The sequence below is a fragment of the Sinocyclocheilus anshuiensis genome, unplaced genomic scaffold (genome assembly GCF_001515605.1).
Source record: "Sinocyclocheilus anshuiensis isolate Anshui unplaced genomic scaffold, SAMN03320099.WGS_v1.1 scaffold1316, whole genome shotgun sequence".
Lineage (NCBI taxonomy): Eukaryota > Metazoa > Chordata > Actinopteri > Cypriniformes > Cyprinidae > Sinocyclocheilus > Sinocyclocheilus anshuiensis.
In genome coordinates this window covers 426,458-441,746 of record NW_015542553.1, presented here as the reverse complement: position 1 = coordinate 441,746, position 15,289 = coordinate 426,458, and the positions used below count along the sequence as shown (strand labels likewise).

Here is a 15,289-nt window from a genome sequence, read left to right as displayed (position 1 = left end):
ATTTTCAGCATCATTACTCCAGTCTTCAGTGTCACATGATCCTTCAGAAATCATTCTAATATGCTGATTTGCTGATTATCAATATTTAAAACAGTTGAGTACATTTTTTTTTTTCAGGATTCTTTGATGAATAGAAAGATCCAAAGATCAGCATTTATCTGAAATAAAAAGCTTTTGCAACATTATACACTATTCCATTCAGTATAATTTCTATAATTTTTTTGGGAAAGAAATTAGAAATTAATAATTTTATTTAGCAAGGATGCTTAAAATTGATCAAAAGTGATGATAAAGGCATTTATAATGTTACAAAAGATTTCTATTCCAGATAAATAGTGTTCATATCGATATTAGAATTATATCGTATCGACCGAAATTAAGAAATATATCGTGATATAAATTTTGGCCATATCGTCCAGCCCTAGTTCAACCCTCCACCAACGGCGTCTCTCATCGTGTCGCTGGTCAGCCTCTGGTCCGCCAGTGTGCATTCATGTGTTTTAGAGGAGGCGTGGCTTTGGAGAGAGATTTGCAGGTAGGGTGGGATCTTATGCTTTCAAAGCTAGCTTGCTATTGCTAGCCTCTCTGAAATCGCCTACCCTACCTTTAAGGCTACTGAGGTGAAGTGAACCTTAAACATTTTAGCATTATTGATCATTTTGCTGTGGTGACCCCTAATGGGAGCAGCTGAAGGACAGAAAGAGAGAGAGAGACATAAAAATATCAGAAAATAGAAATTAAGAATTGATAAATATGCAGATCATCTGTAAATCATTTATTTTGTTATTGGCACTTCCTCATTGAAGTTGTTCTCCTGTGCAGATGTACGCATGGGAGATCTCGGATCAGCTCCTGCAGCTGAAGCAGGACGTGGAATCGTGTTACTTCGCAGCCCAGACAATGAAGATGAAGATCCAGACATCGTTCTATGAGCTTCCCCCAGAGACCCACACCGCACTGAGAGATTCACTCCTGTCTCACATCCAGAACCTCAAAGACCTGTCTCCCATCATCGTCACACAGGTAACGTCCCATCGTCTGTTTGGACTCGGGTTGTATCTGCTAAACGTGACATGATTTGTGTCCTGAATCCAAATGAAAATCAGTGGTGTTGATCTCAAACATCTGGCATTCATGATTGTGTTTTGGACATGTAGTGTGACTGTGAGGTGTTTACAGGGACTGTCCATCCCGACCACACTGCAGTGCTACATATTGAGAACTGTTAAGAAAGTGTCACTGGTGTTTTAATGTCATTCTCTTTCCCAGCTTGCGTTGGCAATCGCAGATCTGGCTCTTCAGATGGCCTCGTGGAAAGGCTGTGTTCAAACCCTGATAGAAAAGTAAGAATCCACTCCAGACTTTCTTTCATTTGCATGTTATTGATATGTTCCTTATCCGTGACCCTGTTTACAATTAATATTGAAGGAATACTCCAAAATGGATATTACAGATAATGAAAGTAAGTCAGGATTGCTTGGCTGCAAAAGTGACTTTATGAGCTCAACAATTACATGTGTAATAATTCTAAAAGAATTAAAGTAGTTGGTGTCACCTTGAAACTTCATAATCTACCCAACGCTCTGTTACGCTTCTTCCAGATACGGTAATGATGTGTCCTCCATGCCGTTCTTGATTGAGATACTCACCGTTCTGCCGGAGGAGGTGCATAGCCGCTCTCTAAGGATCGGAGCCAATCGACGGACGGAGATCATTGAGGATCTGGCCTACTACTCTACCACAGTGGTCACTCTTCTGGTATAACACGGTTATATCTGCACAACAATTTCTATCATCAAATAAGATGCCTAGCCTGTCGTTCCAAAGTTTAATGGTTATCACACATACTCCAGACACTTAAAGCATGCAAGAGACATTAATATTATTTAAAATTTTGGTACTTTTTTTTATTTTAGCTGTAAATTTGTAAGTGTTTAAAAATATATTTACATTTAATAAAAAAATGTTTATTAAAAAATTACAATTTGTAAGTTTTTATTTATATATATATATATATATATATGTATATAATGTGTGTGTGTATATGTGTGTGTGTATATGTGTGTGTGTATATGTGTGTGTGTATATGTGTGTGTGTATATGTGTGTGTGTATATGTGTGTGTGTATATGTGTGTGTGTATATGTGTGTGTGTATATGTGTGTGTGTATATGTGTGTGTGTATATGTGTGTGTGTATATGTGTGTGTGTATATGTGTGTGTGTATATGTGTGTGTGTATATGTGTGTGTGTATATGTGTGTGTGTATATGTGTGTGTGTATATGTGTGTGTGTATATGTGTGTGTGTATATGTGTGTGTGTATATATATATATATATATATATTACATAAAAAAAAAAGTAATTTAGTTCATTCTAGCGAATGCTTTTGGAATTTGGACATTATCTTTACTAGCCAGCTAGATTTATCTTATTTAAATCAGCAAAATTCACAAAATGAAGTTTGCCAGGCATAAAAACACATCTCGTCCTCTATGGGACCATTGTCTGTTGCCTTTACCTTGCTAATTCTGTGCTATCAATCCATCCATGCAAATAATTTTAGTGGTTTAGGCCCTACATAAACATTTAAATAATGGTTTATGATTCTGAGCTTGGATGTTGTTGTATTTCCATGATCAGGTGACGTGTGCGGAGAAGTCCGGACATGATGAGAAGATGCTTATCAAGGTGTTCCGGTGTTTGGGGAGCTGGTTTAATTTAGGAGTGCTGGACAACAACTTCATGGCTAACAATCAACTGCTGATGATTCTCTTCCAAGTGCTGGTAAGGTCAGACAATGTAGTCGGGTGTTCACTTAGCTCCCACTTTCTCTTACTTTAAAAAGATCTGTTTTTCCCACTCTTCATTACAGCAGAGGGATGAGACGTCCACAAACCTGCACGAGGCGGCGTCAGACTGCGTGTGCTCAGCACTGTACGCGATCGAGAATGTGGCTGTACACATGCCTCTGGCCATGCAGCTCTTCCAGGGAGTCCTCTCTCTAGAAACAGCCTACCACATGGCCGTAGCCCGAGAGGACCTCGATAAGTACGTTTGGCATCATTTGTGATCAATGTACGCAGGTCATGCAAGCCTCAAACAAAACAGCTCTGTTCTGATACCCAGTCAGATGCCATAAGACAGCATCTTAAGTCTCATGGGACCATATAAGTGGCATTTGGAATAGTCTACATGGGTAGCTAAAACAAATAGCGCTTGTCATGCTAAGCGAACAGGAGACTGGACTCTTGGGTGATTTCTGTTGAGTTTGATGTTAGCATGCTGCAAAGATAAAACCTCCAATTGTGCAATACTCTAAATGAGAGACTCGAGCCACAATTGATTTCAGTAGAGTTAAGATTTTGATACAGTGAAGGACCAAATTGCGCAGTGCTATAAATGAGAGACTCTTCTCACAAATGATTTCATTTCATTTGCTGTTTCCACCACGATGGATTTTTTTTTCACATGGGCTTGCATTCCTATTGAAAGAAAACTCACTAATCCTTATAATTTGGCCTAAAGAAGGTAATTTAAAAGGCAGTGTATTCATACTCTATCAGGAAGCTCTTTAGGTTTTGAGACCGAGCAAGTGATCTGTGTTGAAAACTGTTGTAAACTGCATGTTTTTTTTTCCTTTTCTTGCTTTTCCACCACAGGGTGCTAAATTATTGCCGGATCTTTACGGAATTGTGTGAGACGTTTTTGGAGATGACGGTAAGGACTCCTGGCCTGGGAATGGGAGATCTACGCATCCTAGAGTTACTGCTTATTTGTGCCGGACATCCCCAGTATGAGGTGAGAGTGAAAGCTGACACATTCACACATAATGATAAGTGAAAGTGACTGAGATTTTGAAGCATCCTCTTAACTGTCTTTTGGGAATCTTTGTCCTCCTTCAGGTGGTTGAAATCTCATTCAACTTCTGGTATCGTCTGGGAGAACATCTTTATAAAATGAACGATCCGGCTCTCCACAGAGTGTTCAAGCCTTACATACAGAGACTACTGCACAGTCTCGCCCGCCACTGCCAGCTTGACCCAGATCATGTGAGCATCCTTCCCTTCCCATATCTTTCTCTTCCTTCACAGGAAATACTTGAATCATTCAAATACAAGCCACTTCTTTCCAGTACTTATTGCTTTTGTAACAAAATTGAATGCGCTTCATGATTTCATGATTTGTTTTTCTTCATCACTTATTTTATGTTTCTTGTACAGGAAGGAGTCCCAGAGGACACGGATGATTTCGGCGAGTTCAGGATGAGAGTGTCTGATCTTGTGAAAGATGTCATTTTCCTAGTCGGCTCCATGGAGTGTTTCTCACAGGTAGAATTTATACTAATAGAAACATGAACTGAAAGTGATTTGAGGAAAATGCCTCAAAATGATATTAAAATTTAGGGTGATTTACTGTGAAGCGAAAGGGAATATTCAACCTTACCATTGTTATAAATGCTTTGTGTCCTCTTATCAGCTGTATTCGACTCTGAAGGAGGGAAACCCCCCATGGGAAGTAACTGAGGCTGTTTTGTTCATCATGGCTTCAATTGCTAAGAGTATCGATCCGTAAGTATCACTTTCAGTCATGACTAAACGGCTTCATATTCAAGACTCTTGCTTTCACCAATCAAATTCACACCTGTGGCTGGGGTAGTGCGAACTTGAGTCATACTATTGCAGATTATATACTGCATATTTCATTATCTTATTGTCCTGTGTTTTGAGACTTAAAAGGTTACTCACACTTCTTTGTAATGTTTAATGATACAGTTATCATTTGTAAACTGAAGGATTTTATGTAGTTATTTATTGGAATTAAATTTTGTAAGGTTTACTGTATATTGTCTTTTTTAAATTTTGCTGTGAATATAGACTTTGATGCTGATATGGCTTTAAAAATATATATATTTCTGAAATGTTGTATAGCTCTGGTTATTGATGCAGAATTTCAGATTTATTTAGATTCTGATTCGCAAGCTCTCGATTTGATTCTCATCTGATTTGGTTCTGATTCTTTTGGATATTGTTCAGTCCGTTTTGGTTAAATATGAAAAATTATCTTTCTGCTAATACTGTAATTAATTATATAGGGCAGTGTTTCAGATTGATTAACTTATCTTTTTTTTTTTTTAAGCTTTTTTACACAACAAAAGACATTAATCATAAAATCTCTATTTTTAAGGCCTGGGTATACTTCACTTTCTGCGTTCCTTTCCGTCTCGCGCACAGCCGTGTCAGCACAGGTTTCAAAGTATACTCAACCGTGGATGGATGAGCTCGGCACATACTCAGTACCATCTACTTGACTCGTTCTGTCTCAACATTAACCTCGCACTGTTGCACGCAGACCGTCTGCGCAGTCGCAAAAGTTGGACACTTCTGATGACGAAAATTGTGTCACAAGGACAGTGCGCGGACAGCTGAAGTATACTTTGGACTTTACCCATCCCTAGTCATTTGTCAAAAACACTGGTGATTCTGTAGCACATAATAGCTTTTTGTTTGTAACTGTAAATTGTCTCCCTCTCCCTTTGCTGGTTCCTAGTGAGAATAATCCCACACTAACGGAGGTGCTGGAGCAGATAGTGTTGCTTCCCGAGACGGTCCACCTTGCTGTTCGCTACACCAGCATCGAGCTGGTTGGCGAGATGAGCGAAGTGATCGACCGGAACCCTTGCATGTTAGGTGACTGTCACAATCTGGTTTATTACATGATACATGATCTTCACTCACAAGATGTTTTGTTCCTTTGTGTGTATTCATGATGTCTGTATTGGGTTGGTAGATCCTGTTTTGAATTTCCTGATGAAGGGTTTGCGGGAGAAGCCGTTGGCCTCTGTGGCAGCTAAAGCCATTCACAACATCTGCTCGGTGTGTCGAGATCACATGGCGCAGCACTTCCAGGGCCTGCTGAACATCGCCCGCTTGCTTGACTCATTTGCCCTGTCAACGGATGCTGCGGTTGGCTTACTGAAAGGTGTGGTGGGGATCCATGTAAATTTTTTTATATAATAAATAAGCTTTTTTTAATATAATAAAATAATTTTTAATAAATATATATAAGCAGTCAACACTTATCTGTTGATCTTAGTCATGCCTTTGTCGTATGGCTGGTTTTGTTTAAGTAGTGTGATTGGTTTATCTCAGGCACAGCGTTGGTGTTGGCCCGCCTCCCCCTGGAGAAGATCGCGGAGTGTCTGAACGATCTGTGTGCGGTTCAGGTCATGGCACTGAGGAAGGTTAGATACTCGTTACTGTGTGGTCTGTATTTCTCACTGACGGTGATTAACTCAATAAAGTAGGGATGCACCGATACCACTTTTTCCAGTACTTGCCCGATACGATACTTTTATTTTTGGTACTTGCCGATACCGAGTACCGATACCAATATTTTTATTGCATTTGTAAATTTTTTAAATATTGGGTACAGAAACCAAAACAGTATGTATAATGTTAGTTGGTTAACTTCATTTATCAAATAGATACAGTCAAACCTAAATTTATTCCGACACCTTCAACATTTCTCACATTATCACAGTTTATTCGCTATAGTTTAGAAAATGGTAATAAAATGACAAGAACTCAGAGTTAAACTGTGTCAGAACAAATTCAGCTTGATAATGTTATATAACTTTGATAGAAAGGTATGTAATGGATTACAATCAACCAAAAATTATTCAGACAGCTGTTAGTATGACAGTATTTACACAACTATCAGTACTTAGTCGGGCAACCCTTAGCCTTAATGACAGCCTGTAGTCTCCTACTTCAGTTTTTTTCCCAAACTCGGTCTAAATAATTTTTGGTCCCAAATTTTTTATCAGTTTTACTGGTAGTCCACCGTATGAAGAATTTTTGGGTATAATTTATCATAGTTTACTTTATTTTGCTATCCTCGCTTAGATAAATGAACTATAGTGTTCTGCACCCACTAAAAAAAATTTAAAAAATTATATCTGGTCTCCGAATCATTTTTGGTTTGACTGTATATCCTTAACTCCATTCTGCTGTCTGTTGTTCTGTTGTCAGTGCTTCTTTGTCTGAATATGGCAATGATCACATGCTGTGTGGTATCGGCGTTTGGTATCGGGGCATTTTAACGAGTACAGAAGCTCAGTATCGGGCCCAATACCAGTATCGGTATCAGTGCATCCCTACAATAAAGTAATGTGTTGTCTTTGTGTCCAGCTGCTGGCTCAGGACTCCAGTAGTGGGAAGTCATCAGACCCCACTGTGTGGCTGGACAGACTCGCTGTTATCTTCAGGTGAGACTCAACATCACCACCTTTGCACTTCAAGCGCAATATTGTGAAACATTTTATTGGACTGAATATTTCTAGTCCTTTGAGAAAGTCCTTTTTTTCCAACTGACACTCTTGAAAAGGATTTTAAAGTAATTTCTGGGAAGGTGTTAGTAGTTTAATGTATTAATACGTATACATGGAATGTTTATTAAATAATAGTTTGATAATTTATAGATTTTTGTTTTTAGTTAATTTATTTATTGGTTTGGTCATTTATTATTTTTGTTTTTGTTTAAATACATTTTTAACATTATTATTATTGTTATTATTTTAATCTGGATTTTGCCATGAAAATAGCCATATAAGTTGGCATAGTGGTTCAAAACTAAACAAAAACACCCTTTTTTTTAATGGCTTTGAGACTTAAGAAAATGTTAAAATCGAGTGTAGAATTTGGCCTCCTTGCAGATTATTGGTTTTATAGTTTTGAAAAACTGTTTAAAGTTTTGAAATGTTTGTGAAAATAATTACTAAGTATAGATAACAAATGATATTAAATAACGTTGAATCTGAATTCTACACCATATTCTCTTGCTTGTAAAGTTCACAATCTGCATGTTATTGTTAAAAAAGTCTTTAAATAGCATTAATTAATAAACGAAGGCTTTTTCTGCAAGTGTATATAATATTTCACAATCCAGTAAAATTGAATTCCTCCCCCCATTATCTCTCATTAAATCTTCATTTCACAAAAATGTCACATTAAAGAAGTTAAATGTGTGCTGTTTCAGTTCATGCTGTTTTTAAAGGGTTGAAATTTTGTCTCTATTAGACACACAAACCCCATAGTAGAGAACGGACAGACACACCCCTGCCAGAAAGTCATTCAAGAGGTATGTTTAGCTGTGTGTTGAATGACACAGTATTTGTCTGTAAATGTGTTTCTTTCTGATCATCAATGTTCTTTGTTGTAGATCTGGCCGGTGTTGTCGGAGACGTTAAACGCCCACCAGAATGATAACCGGATAGTGGAGCGCTGCTGCCGCTGCCTGAGATTTGCAGTGCGTTGTGTAGGCAAAGGCTCTGCTTCCCTATTACAGCCACTTGTTACTCAGGTTTGTCTTTGTGCCTTAAAAATGCACATCCACTGTTCGGAGTGTGTGTTTCTGAAATGGAACAGACTGTAGATCTCAAAAGTATATTTGTGTTTCAGATGGTGAGTGTGTACCAGGTGTACCCTCACTCCTGTTTCCTGTACCTGGGCAGCATTCTAGTGGACGAGTACGGCATGGAGGAAGGATGCAGACAAGGCCTGTTGGATATGCTACAGGTACGCCTAAAACACACCAACATACTCCAGTCTCATGTAGATAGACTTCAGACTTCATAAATATATGTAATATTTTTATATTAAACTTGAACTTGGTATGAAAGTTTTTCAAAACATTATGAAGCCAACATTAATACAGAAAGTACTTATTTTTAAAAGTTTTTTTCTTCTCATTTGTCATTGACCCCCTTACAAAGTTATTTCATTTGAATCCGCGTTGAGTTGATTATGATTGATGATAATGACCTAAGTGTTATTGATCAGTAGCTGTATCTTTCACTCTTGCAGGCTCTCTGTATGCCGACCTTCCAGCTGTTAGAGCAGCCTAATGGACTGCGCAATCACCCCGACACAGTGGACGATCTTTTTAGACTCGTCACAAGGTATCAGTTCTGTATGTTAGAAAAACAAGCAATCTGATATGATGAAACAAGTTCAAAATAAGTGACTTGCCACACAAAAATAAAATTCATTAAGATAAGCTATTTCCTCTCGTTATTTCAGGTTTGTCCAGCGCAGTCCCGTCACATTGGTGAACAGCAGTATTATCGTCCACATCATCCAGTGTGCCATCGCTTCTACCACCCTGGACCATCGAGATGCCAACTGCAGCGTCATGAAGTTCATCAGAGACCTTATTCACACCGGGGTCACCAATGACGTAAGCGGCACTGTCGATCAAACTAAACCAATCGAAAGACCTTGTATATACATTTTCATTGTATATAACTGATTTCTTCTCTTTCAGCACGAGGATGACTTTGAGGTGCGAAAGCGTCTGATTGGCCAGGTGATGGGGCAGCACGGGCAGCAGCTAGTGACTCAGCTGATCAACACCTGCTGTTTCTGTCTGCCACCTTACACTCTGCCTGATGTAGCAGAAGTACTCTGGGAGATAATGGTCTTTGATCGGCCGGTAAGTTTTTACTTTTTTTTTTTTTTTTGAACACGCAACACTTTTGGAATGTCCCTCAAATACAGATTAACCTTTACACATTTCAAATATCTCCATACACCTTGGCAATAGAATCGCCATTGGCTAGTAATTTTTTTATTTTTTTTTTATTTCTCAGACTCCACCCAATCAGCTTATATTTGTACAGCTTTTGGCTTAATGAATATTAATCACGTTGTCTGTGTTCGCTTGAACTGATTTGCTGAAATCTAAATGTGGATGGTAATAGGTGAGAGTTAGCCAATGAGATTGCCACATGCCGGCTGATTAGTTCTGCCCACTATCGATGGAAGCAGCAGTGGCTTCTGCTTGTTCATTAAGGCTGAATAATTCCAAACAAACTAGTGTCATTTTGACAGGAAAATACTACAAAGAATATCATTTACATATAGCATCCATTGATACCACGCTTTAAAGACAGAGTGACTTATACTCTAAATCTAACAATTTATTAGCCAGTGGCTAAGATAGACATTATTTAGACACCTAGCATGAAAGTTTATAAGTGATTTACTTGCATTGTAGCAGGTTGCATTTTACAGACATGAGGTATTTTTTATTATTTTTTGTTCTTAAAAAATTTTTAATAACTTTTTTTTTCTACACACATAATAAAATTTGTTGATAAATTGAATTTTTTTTAAACGTTTTGTATTAGTTTCTTAATTTATCTTTTTTTTTTCCACTTAATTTTTTTTTATGTGATAACCAGTAACTTCTACTAAACACTTTTAATCATTTATACTAACAACCCTCTAAAATGGGAGTAATTCACTCGCATATGTGACTAAATTTCCATGCTAGGTGACCAAATAATGTCTATCGTTAGCCATTGGCTAATATATTGTTAGATTTCACTCGCTAGTGTTTGAGTTAGAGCAGGGGTGCCCAAACTTGGTCCTGGAGGGCCGGTGTCCTGCAGAGTTTAGCTCCAACTTGCCTCAACACACCTGCTGGTAAGTTACTAGTATGCCTATAAGAGCTTGATTAGCTGGTTCAGGTGTGTTTAATTGGGGTTGGAGCTAAACTCTGCAGGACACCGGCCCTCCAGGACCGAGTTTGGGCACCCCTGAGTTAGAGGCTAAGTATAAGTTTAACGCAGATATTTCGCTCACCTTGACTCATTTTGAACACTGCATGCTCGAGTTTTGCTCTCCGCACTATTCCAATTCTACTTTAATTATTAGTATCTGAAATAAATGAACTTTTCCACGACATTCTAATTTATTGAGATGCACCTGTATATGATCAGTGTTATTGTTAGTTTTTTTTTTTTTTTACTGAATGATCAACAATGTCTCAAGCACCACCACCAGTCCTAAGTTCAGTTAAAATGACAAATATGCATTAATACATTTTCATTCATAATGAATGATAATGAAGATAAACTGATTTGGTGGAATCTTTAGTCTGGCGAGTAAACTAAAAAATGTACTAGCCAATGGCGATTTATTGCCAAGGTGTGCATAGAGGGTTGACTAATCTTGTCTTTTAAATACTTTTCAGAGATCTTAAAGAGATTTTCTGTATAAATTTCCTTTCATAAATGAGGCTGTGATGTCAAAATTGTCACATGTTGTGGCTGTCTCGGTGTCTCTAGACATTTTGCCGCTGGTTGGAAACCGCACTGAAGGGTCTTCCAAAAGAAACAGCAGGAGGCGCTCTAACCGTCACACACAAGCAGCTCACCGACTTCCATAAGCAGGTCACAAGGTGAGTTTGTGCCTGCCGTCACCTGAGCTTTCAAAGAAGGCCGTGAACATTGACTGCATTAAGATAATTTCATTATAATTTCATTACACTCCTGAAGAAATGTGCCTGTTCCTTAATTAAAAGTGCTTTTGTCTATAATAAAAAGTAATCGTGCTTATCAGTGTAGATTACAGGCAACATTTGTCTTTTGGGGTATTGCAAGTTGGTGCACGTTCGGTTCTCCTTGTGGTTAGCTTAGTACGGCATGCATAAACAAGTTCCCATAACCAGTCGTCCAAGAGAGCGAAGTATCTCATACTTTGGCAAGTCTTGACCTGAGGAACGAGGAGCCTCCCAGCATGGTGTTGTGCACAGATGTCAAATGCATATTCTTACAAAGCAGAATGAGTCACAGCGTTGCATGGAAAGTCCAAACCACGCCAGACTGATTGATGCAGCGCCGTTGTGTTGCTCGCCCATGCTTTCGGCGTGTTTGGAAATTGACCTGTGATTAGTAATAATAGACCAGCTCATTGTTTATTAGTTTGATGAAAAGTGATGCTAATTTGTTCTCTTTTTCTCCATCGATCTATTAATGTCACCCTAGTGCAGAGGAATGTAAACAGGTTTGTTGGGCGATAAGAGAGTTTACCAGGCTGTACCGATAGCTGTCTTTTACCTGCTGATGCTGCAAGACCAGGTGACAGAAGCATATTGAACTCTAAATTTGTCATGCTATTGTGCATAACATGGAAACTTTCTCCTCAATTAATGATGTTTATTTAAATGGATAGTTCACCCAAAAATGAAAATTCTGTCATCATTTACTCACCCTCATGTTGTTACAAACCTGTATGAGTTGCTTTCTTATGTTGAACACAAAAGAAGATATTTTGAAGATTGCTGGTAATCAAACAGTTGGTGGTTGCCATTGACTTCCATAGAGGGAAAAAAAAATACTATGGAAGTCAGTGGCAACCACCAACTGTTTGATTACCAGCAATCTTCAAAATATCTTTTGTGTAAATAAAATACATTGAATGGGTCAAAATTATAGATTTTTCTTTTATGCCAAAAATCAGTAGGATATTAAGTAAAGATCATGTTCTGTGGAGATATTTTGTAAATTTCCTACTGTAAATATATCAAAACTTAATTTTTGATTAGTAATATGCATTGCTAAGAAGTAAGAACTTAATTTGGACAACTTTAAAGGCGATTTTCTTTGCACCCTCAGATTCCAAATTTTCAAATAGTTGTATCTCAGCCAAATATTGTCCTATCCTAACAAACCATACATCAGTGGAAAGCTTAATTATTCAGCTTTGAGATGGTGTATAAATTTCAATTTCAAAAAATTTACCCTTATGACTGGTTTTGTGGTCCAGGGTCACATATGTAAGATGTAACATTATATTGTATTACAATATATTAATATATATTAGATTTATTAAAATATTAATGTTAAAGATTTTATTTTTCAATGTTTACTTAATGGAATTATTTTAATGCATATAATCAAATTAGTTTGTATCTTTTGCTTTCTTTTATATTTGTTATAATACATTTTTGAATTAAACTGTTTATTTTAAATGGAACTATATATGTAATGTAAATATTGTATTACAATATCTTAATATGGTAAAGATTGAAATAAAAATGTTATGTATTTTTTTATTTCTTTTAAATATTGTTTTATCATTTCTGCTGCTGCTAAGAAAAAGCATTATACAAGAAAACCGTTTACATGAGATTTTGAAATCGTATGTTTTTTGTTTGGTTAGTCCCCAACACTATTTACTGGTGCGCAATCAGGTTTGCGAAAACTTTAATTTTATCAAGTCATAAGCAGATTAAGTTGTTTACAAGGTCTTACACATCGTTAAAAAAACATCCTTTTTTTTTTTTTTTGAAGTCAAATGACTGGAGAAGTCAAATTCATTGGTCAAAGATGTTGGAATGTAAATATTTCTGAAAAAATTCAGCATTGTAAAATGTTCGTTCTTGTCCTCTGCAGGTCAGATTTTTTGTTTTGCTAACATTTGGAGGAAGTGGCAAAGGGAGCCATGATGACCACTGTTGAGAAACTAAAGGGAACTCTTGCATGAAGGATTTGTGGGACTTGGCACCATGGGAAAGCCGACCAATTGAATTGGAGCTTTGGAATGGCAGGGTTTCAGGAAAAGCAATTTGCCTTGTGGGTGTCAAAAGACTGCAGCCCCATCCCTCCCTTTTACCTCTATGAGCACACTGATGCCAGCCGCACCGAGAGAAGGGGGGGATATTTCGGAAGGGACACCGTCGTCTTGTGGGAGGGGGGCCATCGAATGGACACTGAAACACACACACACCCATTTCAAAACATGGATGAACTTCTGCATCGGTCGGATTTCTGGGGGTCCATCAAAAACCAACGACAAATAAGGATGTGCCTGGTTGCAAATCATAATGCATCATTAAAAAAAAGAGAGACTTGTAAGTTTTTAAAAACAAATGGAGATTTATTTTCATGGAAGTGTTTAGAGATCAAGATATGGCTTTGCTGCCAGTGCCATTAAAAACGACTACCAAATTAAAGATCGTCACAGCAGCAGCCTGCGCCTGTGGGACATTTGGAATGGGAGAATCTTGGGAGAGTTGGCGTCACCCTTGATCTTTTTAAAGTTGGCTGGGATTTTATCCGTACAGGTTATGCTGTAAATTATGGAGTGGACTGACTGGCAGGGGCTTTTTTTTTTTGTTTTCTCACCCTATTGGCACATCTCGAGATGCAGAGATCGTCTTCGGCCGATTGTGTGAACAAATAAAACCAACATTGTGAGGAACAAACTAATCTTTTGTCTCGTATCATTTCAGATGCACTCGTGTGTTTGAGAAGTGATTTACATTCTCTTGCAGCTCTCGGAACCTGTTTGACCAGGTTTCATTTTAAGAAAGTTACATGGGTCCTTTAGGTCTCGTTTTCTGAGTCAGAGTATATCGAACCCTCCTCTATTGTCTGAGTTTTCCGAAGGCCCTACAATCATGTGATTCTCTTAATTGCTCAAGTAAACCCTCAGGCCACCCCTCCCACATCCAATTTGCTGAATGAACTTTATGTAGTCAAGTACATGGTCATATCCGTTCAAGTTCACAGATTCGTGTTACTGGCAGGGACCCTATCAGATGAGGTCAGCAGATATTATCCACCTGCTCTTGTAATGTTTGCAAAGAACTTGCATTAAATATGAGTCTTAAATCTATGAGTGATAGCTTATTTCAGGGTTTTACAGGGTCGGCGTTGTACTAAGGTTGCTCAAACGTTCATGGGATGAATCATACTGTGGTAACCTGATCATGTCAGCAATCATTTAAAATACTGCACTGGTATTTATTGAAATATAACATTTTAAAAGACAAGTTTACATGAAGACAAAAAAATGTGGGAAAAGAAATGTCAAGTTTGGTCTCCAATGGAAATGTTTTCAGTATGGCATCAGTGAGGGCACCTATATATTCCAGTGTTCCACAGGACCTCCAATTCTGAGCAGGCAATGAACAAGATGGTGTTGCTGATGAAAAAATGGGCTCCTCTTTCAGTTAGTGGATGTTTTGAGCCCAGGCGAGGTGCGCGTTTTGACTTTGCAACAGTCTGTGGAGCTCTTTGAACTGCTCCACCGTTTGGTCTTTCAGGTCAGGGTTGGAGATCTGCAACCGAATGCTGTCTGTGGACCACGAAAGCTCGCCTGAAAACATCTCTGTAAGGATTCTTGCAACAACTGGAACAATCTAGATAAAGAAAAAACGGCAAGTTTTAGTATCAGCAGTTGCTGTCTATTATTAAACCAAGTTTATTTCGCTAAAGCGATCTATGCTAGTTTTAAACGCTAAATTATAAAACAACTCTAGCTCTGGATGCTGATTGGCTAAAATACAACATCTGTTCATCTAGTTATATTAGTGCTATATTGTATAATAATATTTTTTATTCTAAAAAAAAACAAAACAAAAACTAGCTATTTTTTCTATTCTACTTGTTTTTCTTTGTGTGTGTGTGTGTGTGTGTGTGTGTATATATATATATAT

At 37.8% G+C, this 15,289-nt stretch overlaps 2 protein-coding genes across 5 annotated transcripts in view; one reads left to right on the top strand and one right to left on the bottom strand.

The window, feature by feature from the left end:
* Positions 1 to 14,053, top strand: part of LOC107694267 (transportin-3) — an 18,754-nt gene extending 4,701 nt beyond the window's left edge. The window contains exons 2-23 of the mRNA XM_016493913.1: positions 823 to 1,023; positions 1,270 to 1,343; positions 1,602 to 1,758; positions 2,642 to 2,785; positions 2,874 to 3,049; positions 3,661 to 3,799; positions 3,904 to 4,050; positions 4,222 to 4,329; positions 4,478 to 4,569; positions 5,549 to 5,688; positions 5,789 to 5,980; positions 6,151 to 6,242; positions 7,192 to 7,268; positions 8,080 to 8,140; positions 8,222 to 8,362; positions 8,461 to 8,577; positions 8,866 to 8,960; positions 9,082 to 9,238; positions 9,326 to 9,493; positions 11,133 to 11,245; positions 11,832 to 11,924; positions 13,242 to 14,053. Of these exons, the coding sequence (XP_016349399.1) occupies positions 823 to 1,023; positions 1,270 to 1,343; positions 1,602 to 1,758; positions 2,642 to 2,785; positions 2,874 to 3,049; positions 3,661 to 3,799; positions 3,904 to 4,050; positions 4,222 to 4,329; positions 4,478 to 4,569; positions 5,549 to 5,688; positions 5,789 to 5,980; positions 6,151 to 6,242; positions 7,192 to 7,268; positions 8,080 to 8,140; positions 8,222 to 8,362; positions 8,461 to 8,577; positions 8,866 to 8,960; positions 9,082 to 9,238; positions 9,326 to 9,493; positions 11,133 to 11,245; positions 11,832 to 11,892 (2,652 nt within the window). The 3' untranslated portion in view covers positions 11,893 to 11,924; positions 13,242 to 14,053. The remainder of the gene's footprint in view (positions 1 to 822; positions 1,024 to 1,269; positions 1,344 to 1,601; positions 1,759 to 2,641; positions 2,786 to 2,873; positions 3,050 to 3,660; positions 3,800 to 3,903; positions 4,051 to 4,221; positions 4,330 to 4,477; positions 4,570 to 5,548; positions 5,689 to 5,788; positions 5,981 to 6,150; positions 6,243 to 7,191; positions 7,269 to 8,079; positions 8,141 to 8,221; positions 8,363 to 8,460; positions 8,578 to 8,865; positions 8,961 to 9,081; positions 9,239 to 9,325; positions 9,494 to 11,132; positions 11,246 to 11,831; positions 11,925 to 13,241) is intronic.
* Positions 13,953 to 15,289, bottom strand: part of LOC107694268 (interferon regulatory factor 6-like) — a 9,877-nt gene continuing 8,540 nt past the window's right edge. For all 4 annotated transcript variants that reach the window (XM_016493914.1, XM_016493916.1, XM_016493915.1 and 1 more), the window contains exon 10: positions 13,953 to 14,992. In XM_016493914.1, coding sequence (XP_016349400.1) covers positions 14,804 to 14,992 — 189 coding nt within the window. In that variant the 3' untranslated portion in view covers positions 13,953 to 14,803. The remainder of the gene's footprint in view (positions 14,993 to 15,289) is intronic.